This window comes from Paramisgurnus dabryanus, chromosome 5, assembly GCF_030506205.2.
Source record: "Paramisgurnus dabryanus chromosome 5, PD_genome_1.1, whole genome shotgun sequence".
Taxonomy (NCBI): domain Eukaryota; kingdom Metazoa; phylum Chordata; class Actinopteri; order Cypriniformes; family Cobitidae; genus Paramisgurnus; species Paramisgurnus dabryanus.
In genome coordinates, this window is record NC_133341.1 from 18003601 (window position 1) to 18017195 (window position 13595).

Sequence of the window (13595 nt, forward strand, 5' to 3'; positions counted from 1 at the left end):
AAATTTGCAATGCCTAAAGGATGTTTTTTAATGTAACCAGTATTTATATTTAGTAGAAATAGCTATTTTAATCGTTAAATACAAATATTAAATCATAATTTTTTTTATATATTTGCTTCCTTATCATTATTACTTTTAATACAATTTTGTGACGACTCTTACTGCCAGGAACACACAACAGGCCCTGTGTTTTGCGTCAAGTCAAAACGGGGAAAGGCAAATTCAGCATCTGCCCAGTCACTGTCTGTCATCCAACCGACCCACTGTGTGAAACTCAGCACAGCTTGCTGAGTAATTGACATAAACGCAAACGGTCGACTTTACCCGCCCCAAACACCATCCACCTCCCCTATCCCTACCAGTTGTATTCAAAAGTAGACCGGGCTGCTGGTTTTAACAGGCGCAGATAAGATAAGTTGTGCCTTTTGCCTTCATTAACATTTGATGTTACAACTCAGCCGTTTTCACAAGGAACTTCGCATTTTGGAGGTAGTAAACAAAAATGGATTTAGTATAACTCATAATAATAATCATACTAGTCTTCCAGCTAACTTAAAAACGTGCCATTGATGTTCAGTTTACTTTATGGATGTATACATAATGTGGTCCGATTTCTTCCAACGCATTAAATGACAAATATCTGCATTAATTTCATGCAAGCGCTCTCCATGGTAGCATTCCTCGCATTCGCCGCGCGGAGGAGCTCGCCACACATCACAGACTGCCTAGTGCGTTGCCTGACAAAAAAATACAAATATCAAAAATGTCTTGCGCTTCTGTAAAAAATTTTTTTAGCAGTACGCATCTCAAACACTTTCCCCCGATATCAGCCTATTCAGATCCAATCATGAGTAAAGCAAACTTTTACACACACGGTATTGTCGATACTAACCCTTTTAACCTATAAAAACACAAGTCTCCCCCACTAGAAACAGCTAGATGGAGCATTAGCACGGCTTAAAAATTCCTCACCATAATAAACGTAATATACCGTGCAACCGAATTACCTGCCTTTAGTGGTATTTAAACATGTTCAAAGCAGTTACGCGTCGAAAATAGCCAACTTAACGACTTGATAACAGCCTATGTATGTTGGACGTTGATGTGTCGGGTGTACTGCGGTATCTCAGATTGAGAGGAGTCGAGAGGTTTCGGCTAGAGATGAGAGAGAGAGAGAGACCAGAGAGAGGACAGGGAGGGGAGGGGTGGAGGGGGTTGCAGGGAGAAGCGAATTCGAGGTCAGCCCGAGGTGCCGCTACATAGGCGCTCTAATACCTTCATTCATTGATTTTGAAGAACACCACCATGTGGCATACAGCAGAGATAACACAGTCTGCAACTTTAGCTAGTTTCTGGCAAAAAAAAAAAAAAAAAATGAGCGGGCGCCTTGAACTACTAGTGCCTCCCAATAGAATGTGCACGTGGCTCAGCGCAGTACAAACTAGGCAGAGATATTAGTATATCAAATCTTTGTTTTAAAGTGTAAGCTTTTTAATGGTCTTGTTCTTACAATGTGTATACTTGAAAATCCTTCTCTCCTTTATTATTCGACCAGTTCTAGGCCTGCAGCTTACAGTGAATCCCACAGGCCATGGCATAGCCTACATCTAAAATTAAATTTCACGTCATCCAGAACAGGTAAACAATAGTGTGGATATTCACTTGGGATCTTAAGTTTGCCCAATGAATTTGAGATGGTTTGTTGTGGCCAATTTGGAGAGTTTTTATCCATCTAGATCTGTAACAGCTTATCTTACATAGACCTTATAGCTTCTATTAAAGATAAATATAGCATATGGCAAACAAAACCTGTGATCAGCAGCTAGTGTTCTTCATGTATGTTAACATTTTAAATGTTACAATATTAATGTGTGTGTATATATTTATAATAAAATGATGAATATGTTGACCTGACTATACAAAGCTCACAATCACAGGCCTACTATGAAATAAGCTGTGATTGGACAAACTCTTGGTTATCTCAAATGGTGCAAAAAGAGGAAAGAGGCAAATCAAAGTAAGTTTCATTTTTTATTAAGGTTATAAATTTTAAACAAATACTTTCTAAAACAGTTTTACCCGGTGATATACAATTTAATATGCACAAAAATACAAGAATACCAACAAAATATGGAGAATACGTCTGAAAACGTCTTTTATTCAATACACATAGTGCTTATATAATGTGAGGACGTATGGCTAATTTATGAGATTGCCTTTTTAGAACAAAAGGTCTAAGTTTGTATAAAATAAAATCAAACCCACAAAACCAAGCAAATGCTGGCATCATGAATTACTGTGAAGGCTTAATCAACTTTACTGAGAGTATGGGAGAATAGTTAACGCTGAAGTCTTAAATAGTCAACAAATACCTGGCTGATAACGGCGTGCATTATGGGAGTTGTAGTGTTAATTAATGGCCCCAACGTTCAGTGTGATGAGGTGACTGGCATAGGCGAACTACAAACATACTCAGAGGAACTGGAGCTGTAGGTCAGTGCAGTCAACAAAACGCACCAGTCCTCGCCACTTTCAACAACACATATTAGATAAAACAACAAACAAGACGGAGAGGGTTAAAATATTGCACCTTCATTAGCCTACGTGATTGCCTTATGTGATATTACAAATGTAGTCTGTGTAACCCAGTCATCTTCCTGTAGTTCTACATTTCCGTAAGCACGAGCTCAGATAGTCTTGTTGTTAAAGCCTCTCCGACTTAAACTGGTAGGTGTTACGTTAAAACGCTAATAAAATATTACACAGCTCCTTAACGTGTTATTTAACGGTTGAAACAATATGAGCAGCGGCAGGCTTCTCCGTTTGCAGCCTGTTATTCCCAGCATTACACGGGTAATGTTATTTTACAATACATCTTTGTGAAAGTTCCCTGTGAGAGAAACTGGAAAGGGTAGGATAAAAGAAACAATCCTCGAGCAAAACATTCAACGACTTTCCTTGTTTGTGGCCATAGCTAGCTAGCAGTTTGCGTTGGGTTTATTAAGGCAACAAATTCAACTTCGTTAGATTATTTCAACCTTTGTAATATCGTATCATTTGTTTTAAAGGATACATCATCACGAGTGGCAGGCTACAACCACTGTTCGCCTCACCCCATGAAACGAAACAAGAAACAAAATAAAAAACGCTTAAATAACTTTGTTGCAAAAATAAAAGTCAATTTGTCTTAGACTTTGTACAATTTCGTAAAGTATCTGTTTTCTTATGAACTACCACAGAGTCAAAAAGCTACAATAGCTCTCGTCCAAGCCCCTAAACTCGCCAGGGCTTGTTTGCTACAGAACTGTCCGTTTAAGGCTTGCTCCAAGTCCGCTTGTCTGCTCACCAGCCCTGTAAAGCCCGAGCCGAAGATCGAAATGAGATTGGAAATGTTCGATGTGTCCAATGGCTCTGTGTTTGCGTATATAGAGTCCTCGCAGAATTTCGCTCTTTTACACGGCGTAAAATCCGGTACCTCCTCGATTTCGGACACGTAGTAACCAAAGTCAAGCTTGCGTTTTTTGGCCGGGCTCTGTGCGCCCTGGCAGCACTGCTGGAGCGAAGCGCAGCAGTCCTGATGCAAATACCCGTTCTCTACTGTTGTAACGACATGCGTGTCCAAATCAAGCACTGTCGTTTTGTTGCAGTGCATGGTATTTACTGGCGAAAAGTCACAGTTTGACACGGGGTAGGCTTCCGCACAACAGCTGCGATAGAATGAAGGATCCGGAGATTTGCAGACCTCTTCGGTTTGGAGAGGCATGGGCACCGAGCAGGCGCTTGTAGGCTGGATGTGCTGCACCGGAGACGCTTGGTGACTGACGGGCAAGAGCGCGCCGCAGAGGCTCGCCGACTCGCTCGCGCTGCCGCAGCAGTCCACTGTCTGCTCCTCGCAGTCCTCCACCAAATCTAGCGGGTTTAGCTCCTGGATCTCGTTGCAGACGGTCATCACCTCCTCGTATTGTTGCATCCTGTAGATCTCTGCGTACTTCTCGTTCATGTACACTTGCCTGGCGTTCCTCAGCACGTATGAGACCAGCAGGTTTTTGTGCAGCTTGATTCCCCCTCTCTGCGTACGGGAGTTGTGGATTTTCCGTAATGATATAGAAATTAGACTTTGTGCATCCACTGCACACTCCATGGTGTTGATCATGCTCGGGGCTGTGATGTTTTTCCAACTCCCCCACGAAGTAAACAAACTTTATTTTAGTCTGAATCACGAAATTTCGCTCGGGGACGAAGGCTTAAGTCAGCTCTGTGGAGAAACATTGAACGTGGTCGTTTCTGCCTCAGCGTGAGATCGTAGGCAATCATTAGCCTGCGCTTGCTGCCATAGTATATATATGACGAATACGTTTCCGCCCACTTTGCCTCGAACCAAACAGAGGCCGAGAATATCGTTGAGTGACAAGCAAATCCCACCCATAGGTTTCGATCTTGGCCAATCACAAAAGGGCGGTTCTTCTGTGCTATTCAAATTCCAAACTGACTTTACCAAACTGGAATGTTCTCATGAGGCGCATTGTGCATTGGAGTGCGCGGTCTTGTCATGTGCGCTAGAAGGATGGATGAGACGCAATTTAACTAAAATTATTTTTAACGTATAAAGTGTTGTTATCTTAACAGCATTAAAACACCCCACGCTTTTTGTTATTTAGAAAGCAACATTTTACGTAACAAAAACTTAAATGTAAAGTTAAAGGACATCTCTAAAGCAATAAATACAACCATGAATTATATATATAGTATATATACATTATATATATACAATGTTCCTGTAGCTCATCTGATTGCATGTAATGCATTGTAAGATGCTTTGGATAAAAGCATCTTCCAAATGCATAAATGTATGTGCATTTAAGAGAAAGTGATATAACAGAGGGTTCCAGATGAATCCACTGGGATATGTAGGATATGTAATATATAACTTATTACATAGATATAACTTAATGCATATATTGTGTTCTTTCGGCTCAGTGGGCAGAGCATTGAATTAGTAATGCAATGGTCATGGGTTCGATCCTAGGGAACACACACTGATTAAAAATGCATCCATGCAAATCGCTTTCTGTTTGTATAAAAGCATATATCGAATGCATAAATTAAAAGCTAATTTGTTGAATTTTCTAAATGTATCTGTCTGTCTGTTTGAAAATCATGCAAAGGCATGCATGCAGATTTTTTAGAGTGAAATGAACAGAATATTATTACTGAACTCTACCAGATGTTGAAACTTGGATCAAAAAGTTTGACAGAACCTAAAGTCTAATGTGGAACTGGACTTTGTTAAAACATGTATTGTTAAAATATCATTAGGAGTAAGGCTTCACAGAGGAATAAAGAAATGTTAAATAAACACAATTTATGTGATTCAGTAGACTTTTATTCCATATACATTTGAGCATTTAGGTTCTACTTAAAGATCTTGGTCGTGGACTTTAAGGTCTTAATAAAATATTAACAGATGTATTCATATATATATATATATATATTACTCCTTTGCCTGTAAGTTTAACAATAAACAATTTTAATGTAGTATAGTGTTATGTTACAAAGTTTTAAAACTTTTTACTGCAAAAAACACTTTACTGCAAATTTTCCTTTTGTGTTTTTACCTTTTACCATTTACCTTGAAACTCAACAATGTTTTTAGAGAATACATCTGAAAAAAATCCCCTTCTATATATATATAATTCCATATTAAACCTTCATATCATTTTTTTTATTCATACAACAAATAAACAAATGTTAACCTACAATAGTTACTTGATCAATTCTTGATATACAATTTGATGATTGAAGCTTTGTCCCTTTAACAGAATCTAACCAGATCTGAATGTCCTAAATATCAAATTAGGTAATGTGCATGTCAGACTTCTGCATTAGCTAATTGCCGTATATTCTTCTTGTGTGATAGATCACAGCTGTGTTTGAGAGAAACTATACTGATACTCCTGATCATCCTCTCTCTCTCTCTCTCTCTCTCTCTCTCTCTCTCTCTCTCTCTCTCTCTCCTCTCTCTCTCTCTCTCTCTCTCTCTCTCTCTCTCTCTCTCTCTCTCTCTCTCTCTCTCTTCTCTCCTCTCTCTCTCTCTCTCTCTCTCTCTCTCTCTCTCTCTCAATGTCTCTCTCTCTCGCTTTCTTTCTGTCTCTCTCTCGCTCTCTCTCTCTTTCTCACTCCCTTCCTCTCCATCTTCCCCTCTTCCTTTCTCTCTCTCAAAGCTTACAGCTCTGCATCTTAACAATACCCAAAATCATGAACACCCAAATCTTCATCTGCACTGAGAGCAAAAAATAAATAAATAATCTGTATGTGAGAGCAACCAACACACACTATAAGCAAGAAGAATGATAAAACTACATTACACGCATATGTGTTTAAGAAAGAATGAGATGTGCAGAAACTTTAACTGATACAAATATGTCAGTGTACATTGTCTTTATTGTCTCATTTGTTTGTAAATGGCATATCATATTTGGTTAGATACATAACACTATACACAGCTATAGTGAACAATGCTTAGACACAAGTTGTTATATTTTTGTTGTCACTTAATGGATTTTTGTAACATTACTCATGATACAAGAAGGTATATTACCAGTATGTAACAGTAAACTGAGATCAAATGAATGGAACTGCTTTAATGGGAGCCCAAATTTATTCATCCATTCTCCAAACCCGCTTGTCCTCTGCAGGGTCATGGGCGGCTGGAGCCTATCCCAGCATCATGGGCCACAGGCAGGGTACACCCTGGATAGATGACAGTCCATAGCAGGGTACTCATTGATACACAGATGTACACTCGCACTCACACTTCTGAAGGCAGGTTAGTTACTCCACTTCACCTAATTTGCATGACTAATCTGAATTAGGTTGTGGGGGACAGCCCGAAAATCATAGAATAAAAGACATACACTAAATGCAGATGTTCAGATCTGAGTAGCAAACACTTTATGCTATAGTTCCTAATAAATCTCTCAGTGCTGTACCATTTTTGTGCAGCAGTGCATCCATTCATCCCATATTACTTTCACCAGTTTCAGCACAGAATAGTAAAGCTACTAACATATATAAAGTGGCCCCAAACACTTAAACCACACTTAAGTTTGAATAAGTACAGTTTATGAATATCAAGGTACATGATAAAATGTCTAATGTACAAATAAGCAGAATTGTTCCATTTGGATCAATAGCTATGGTATCCATTCCAAATCTCCCCACAATAGGTCAACTAGATTTTAAATGGACAGATTTTTACACAGAATTTTAGGCACTTCCAGTATCCATACATAAAGAAATTTAGATTTCATGAAGGTTCATTTTGTCCAGTAGAGTTGGAACATGATGCTTCCTCACTTTTCATTATGGTACAGTTCTGTTACACATTCCTTTCTTATTATCTCAACAGTTCATATGAAGTAGAAGCTTTGATTGTATTAGCAAAACTGGCATTTTTATCTTTGTAAATTGTAATAAAATATATTCTAGAGATTAAAAAATTTGAAACATCTGATTTGAACATTAGTGATGTATATACAAAGCGATATGTATATGACTTAAAAGTTATGAGTCTCAATAGCATATTTGCAAGGATCGTCTCCGAGATGCTAATGCTAAATTGATGAAGCAAACCCCAAACAATGGTGCCTCATTATGGTAAATGAGTAGAACATCAATATCTTAGAGCACCATAGGGTTTGCTTTCAGGTTTCTCAGATTTTGTCAACCAAAAGAAAAGTGTCATTGTTAATCATTCTCACATTTGTATTTTCTCACATTAGGGGTGGGTAAAGAGACAAATGCCCCATCATCAAGTGATAGTAGGTGGGGAAAATTGGCCAATAAACACACATGTTTGCTAATGAATGGGGAACCATTAATTTAGGTCCCATTATGAATTAAACCTTTAATCTTTAAATGTCTTCATAGCTTCATAAATGATCAATGAACCAGAATGCATATAGATTATGTTAAACACGAGCCAGCAAAGAGCTGTACATGTTGTTCCAGACATGCAAGGCATTGTCCTAATTCAGTTTTGTTGGATTGACTTGATACCGATGACAAGTAATCTGCAAGATTTCCCACATTAACACATTTGTTTTCATCCAGTACGAATGGGAGCAATTCAGTCCTTGATAAGCTCAACTTGAATATCGCTGTTCTTTATATTTTTATCCACCTAATTACATAGCCAACATAATATTTTTTTATTTTATTTTAACTATTATTTAACATTTTAACCTTAATCACCACCAACAGTATAGCTAAAGGCCTAACTTATTGTAAAACTTATTTTAATATAATTTAGGAGAAGCATTAGTATGCAGAGCAGCAGTACACATAGTTTATGAATTGATCTTTTAGGTGATTTTTATTAACCTTACACTTTACATATGTGAGAGAGAGAGAGAGAGAGAGAGAGAGAGAGAGAGAGAGAGAGAGAGAGAGAGAGAGAGAGAGAGAGAGAGAGAGAGAGAGGATGATCAGGAGTATCAGTATAGTTTCTTGTGTATTGTAGTATTTGGATATGTACAATATAATGACCTAAGCAGACAACATTTGAAAACACATTTAGATTTTTCATCTTCATTTGACCTTGTGAACTGTTTATCTTTGTTGCATATGAGATTATTTTCATTTAATTTTTTTAAATGACTGACCTAAATAGTTGCAAGAGTTGCTGTAGAGTTCTGTAACAACCAAAATTACACTGAATGTCCTCACAACAGACATTTCCCCATTTTCCAGCCTCGCATTTTCTGGTAAACAGAAAAGCATCCACACAGCTTCAGTAATAGTGAATCATCAGGTGATGGTATTTCTCCAAATGTGAAAGAGGTTAGCGACTATAAACTTTTATCATCAGAAAGAACATTTATTTGATCATAAATGCTTCATGAAAAACATGGGTTTCAGCACATCAGAAAGTATTCAAACAAATTAACTCTTATTGTATTGTCAGTTGAGGCTCACATCGTTCATATTTTCTACCATAAGAGATTGATAAGTGATTGCTCTGCTTCTAAATGGCATCATAAAATGGAGTAAATCTTAAGAAGTACAAATGACAAAACACATTTATACCACAACAACGAAAGTATTTGAAAGTAGATCAAAGTCAACGTCATTTATTATCATATGTACAAGAACCATGTACAAAGTACAATAAAAAACTTCATAAAAATATACAAAATAAAAAAAAGATAATTGTTAGAACATTATTCAGGTAATATACAAATGTAAAAAAATATTACAAAAATTATGCTTTGATTATAGCATTAATTTTAATAACATCACAAATCCAATTGGATGTTTGTCTTTATGGGATTTCCTTAAGAGTATTATACTTAACAGTAACACAACTGAGCCATAGGCTAAACAGCGTTCATACAGATCGTGATAAGTGTTTTTTTTTTTTTTGAAATAGAAGGAGTAAAAACTACATTCCCCGGTTTTAAAATACTCTCATGAAAGGAGGAGCATTATGGGATTTGAAGTGTGATTTGCGTAGCTCAGGACACTCGCGGGCATTCCGGTGGCAGGAGGACCAGTGGGTGAAATATCAGGGCGGAGCTTTTCCAGCTTGGCAGATGGATGCCTTGTGAACTTAAAGGCAAAGTAATCAAGTTAACATAAATCGCAAGATGCAATTTCACAGGGTCGGACGCCACCATACGTTGTAGGTTGTAGTAGATATTTTTGATTATAGTTTTTTCGCGTGTTTGATAAAGCTGTTGATGTAAGAGTACCCTTTTGCTATATTTGAAATGGCATGAGTAACGAGGCAAGTGCATTGATCTGTGACGTTTTTCCTTAATCGAAGTCTCGTATATTACATTTACGGTACGCGATGGTGAATTACACGGTAAGACGCTTCTGTCTGTGAATATGCATATGCTTTTTTGTTGTTTTGATGTTTTTTTTTTATTGAAAATCGGCTAGTTTGTTAGTTTGCTTTGTTTTATTTGACCTTACTTATGAGTTGAGGAGAACAGTGATCGGTCACGTCCTTTCATGACAAACTAATAAAACGTTAACTCATTGGTTGTGCAAGCTTATTTTTATTTTATATTTTAAAGATAATATGTTAAAAAAATCGCAGAGATGCCGCTTTTATGAAAATCAGTCTTTGAGTTTTATTGCGTTGAGATGCAGAAATGTATCACATAGGCTACACACCAATTCCTTTATGTCCCTTAACTGTTGCGCAATACACTTCTTTCTTGCAACGTTTACAGCATTAACATACTGCAGAAAACTTCGACATTGTGCCAAGTGTCCTATTTTCGGGCAAAATGTTGACGCATGTTTGGCTGAAATATTTTTAGCCCCGGTTCACAAATTGTTTTTTATTTCCCCTTTAAGAGCACGAACTGTGTTGGGAGGGAGGTGTCAACCCAGAGGCTGAATTTCGGCCAATTAAAGTCGTCGACCCCCTTTGCAATACGTCAGCCCGCAAAGGGAGGGCTCTGAGCTTGAGCGATGTGTGCGGTTTCCAAGGCAACCACTTGTCCTGACCTCCCCATCCCCATCCTCCTCAGGCAAGATTGGTTTCCATGGTAATGATTGTATCTCCCCGCATGTTTCTATTCCCGTAAAGCAACCCGAGTGAACAGTCGAAAAGTAGCCTAGCCTGCTTTCCACCAAAGTCCCTCAGACAATTTTCAGTTTGCATTGCATCTGCAAGAAAATCTGATCATGTTAAACTATGTGTTATGTGAACCACATATCACAACTTTTATGCATTTGGCAGATGCTTATTTTTGCATTGGGCAGCGACTTATTCAAGGTACACATATATCATTAGCTCATATGTAGGCTATTACGTGGAAATCAAACCCACAACCTTAAGCGCTGCTAACAAAATCCTCTACCTATTGGGATACAGAAACCAAAGCGTGATTAGTTCCAACTTAATATAATGTCTCTTCTATACAAACACACAAATACAGAGACAGATGTATGAAACCATTGTGAATTACAATGGTGTATAAATGTCCTCTATTCAAATCTGTTTCTAAATGTGTAGTAGTAACAAATTCACAGAACACCTTTAATGTCTGTTCATTACAGCCAACAGACCTAGCAGTGACTTTCTTAGGAAATGTTTGAGAGTAGATGTCATATGTGACAAATTAACTCACTGAAAAGCCTCTGTTCAGTTCTCCTGTCTGAGCCTTTCAAGCTCTTCTGGAATTTCAGCTTCCTGTAACCTGTTGAGACTCATCTGCATGCCACGGACTAAGGGTGTGTTCACCAAAGGAATGGGGGCTGGGGTGGGGGTGACCGGAGAGATACAGACAATGAAAGAGAGAGGGAGCTGTATCTCTCCTTCACACAGGTGTATATGCACGCAAATATACACTCACTCAAACTCCTTCTTTTTATCTCCAGCGCAAGCACATACAAAACACACGTTACACAGTCTATAGGAATTTTATTATACTTTTAAAGTATTTTTTACTTTTTTTGCAGAAAAGCTTCTCTCTATATATATATCGCTATGTCAGATTTAAATATACCATATCCCATGCTCTCTCTCTCGCTCTCTCTCTACCTTTAATTTTCAATTACAACATATCTGAATTATACTGTGAGTTTAATTTACCTGCACTTAATTTTTTCAGCTTTGATGTCTGCCATACTTGTACTTACAAAAATAGTGGTTCATCCTTCTAATACTTTCGTCGAAATGATCAGTTCCATCATTAAAGTTATTCATGATGTTTGATGTTTTGTTTATACAATAATGAGTATATATTCAATTATGACATATGGATGAAAACATCTGTCTAGTCTACCAAATAAATATAATTTTTAATGAATACAATTTTTTTAATTAAGTTTTAATAATTGTGTTATTTCAGTGCTATCAACGCAGGTAATAAGAATAATAAGAATATTTTTTTCCGTATGTGTTGAATGTTTTTATAGGTTTTTATGTGTTTCACAAGTATAACATCTGTATACTTTAATTCAGATTTTGTTAACCTGGTAGACCATGTAATATATTTGGTGTACCAATCTTAACAGCTAGTATTAGATTTTTGCCTCTGTCCTTGATCTGGTAATCAATGCCATTGATTTTAACATGAATGGCAGCCTTGGCCCAGTACAAAGAACGACCTTAAGGATTTAAAAACTGCTTCAAGATTTTGCAGTATTTTTACATGAAGTAGCCTAACACATTATCTGGGACAGATTCAAAGGCGGTTATCCTAAACATGGTTCCAATTTTGTGCCAGAAATTATACCTCTCACTACCCTCTTCAGTCGAAGGGGGTGCATTTTTTTAATGTCTTCTAGGTAGAAATGGACATTTGGGTGCATGCGCACGCACCCACGCATGCTGACCAAACATTTGCGCAAACCGAGCACATGTATATCAAAACAAAAACGTTAAAAGAATTAAAAATTCTTAAAAAAAAAGATTTCTTAAAGAATTAAAAAGTTTTTATATAAACATGTAGACCGTAGTCTACACTCATATATTTATTATATTATTTCCTCAATCTTTTTAAAAATGTACAGGTTGTAAGCTGTCTTGTAGTAAAACACAAAAACTAAATGACCTTATTAAAAATAACAGACAAGCAAACATTTCGTAAATGCATAAACTTATAAAAGGGGCAAGTTCATTAAGCAAGTTCAGTTATGCCGGGATGTTGCTCATGTCAGCGTACATTGTTAATACTTGCGTGCCTCCTCCTCCCCTCCAGCTCAACGGAGCGTGCGCGAGCACGCCCACGTGAGCGCGCTGCGGGTTGACAGCGGAAGACAGAGGTTGTGCTTCAGCACGCGATACTTCAGAGGCACAGAAATAAGCGTAGTTGTCGTTAATACGTTCCACACAAAACTCTATTTCATATCAGTTTATTTTCCCCTCAATTTAAGTACAAGTGAGTGTGAGGTAGATGAGCATTCTCGAGAGTGTAGCTCGTGCACTATTTTTATCCATCAGCTTGTGTGCGTCATGAATCCAATGGCTGTGGTGACACTTTGCGTTGATTTCGAGGTTCGCCTACTAATGCTCTCCTGCAGAGGGCCCATTTCCCCTTGAAGTGCACAGACTAGAAGTTCGTGTGTATGTGTGTGTGTGTGTGTGTGTGTGTGTGTGTGTGTGTGTGTGTGTGTGTGTGCGCGCGCGCGCGCAAGAGGGAGTGAAATAGAAGAACCAACAATGTTTTTTGCCTTAAAATAAGAGTGAAGTCAGCTCTGACAAAAATAGAATATTCAAATGATAAGGAAAGTAGCATCCAAATGTATTAAATAGCCTTTTCTGGTTCTCTTAAGGATTGCTTATAATGTTGCATCCCAAAGACATATTCAAACATATAGGTAATGGCACATTTATGCAGATGAAAATGTTTACATGAGAATTTAGGAGAATATATGTAATTTCACATTACTGTTTTTTTACAGTAATTGTTTAAGCATTTTTAACAACGTAAAGGTCTGTGGGTTTGATTCCTAGCGAGCATACCTACTGGATGTATAGCTTGAAAGCACTATAAGTCACCGTTGATAAAAACGTCTGCAAAATGCATAAATGTAAAAAATATAGCCTATTTAATGAAGAACAGTAAAGTCTG

At 37.6% G+C, this 13595-nt stretch overlaps 1 protein-coding gene across 1 annotated transcript; it reads right to left on the bottom strand.

Annotated features, from left to right (window-relative positions):
• Window positions 1-2018: 2018 nt before the first annotated feature.
• ier5l (immediate early response 5-like) lies at window positions 2019-4562 on the bottom strand. The gene has a single exon (XM_065271452.2). The coding sequence runs from the start codon at window positions 4151-4153 to the stop codon at window positions 3242-3244; it is 912 nt and encodes a 303-aa protein (XP_065127524.1). The 5' UTR covers window positions 4154-4562; the 3' UTR covers window positions 2019-3241.
• Window positions 4563-13595: the final 9033 nt, after the last annotated feature.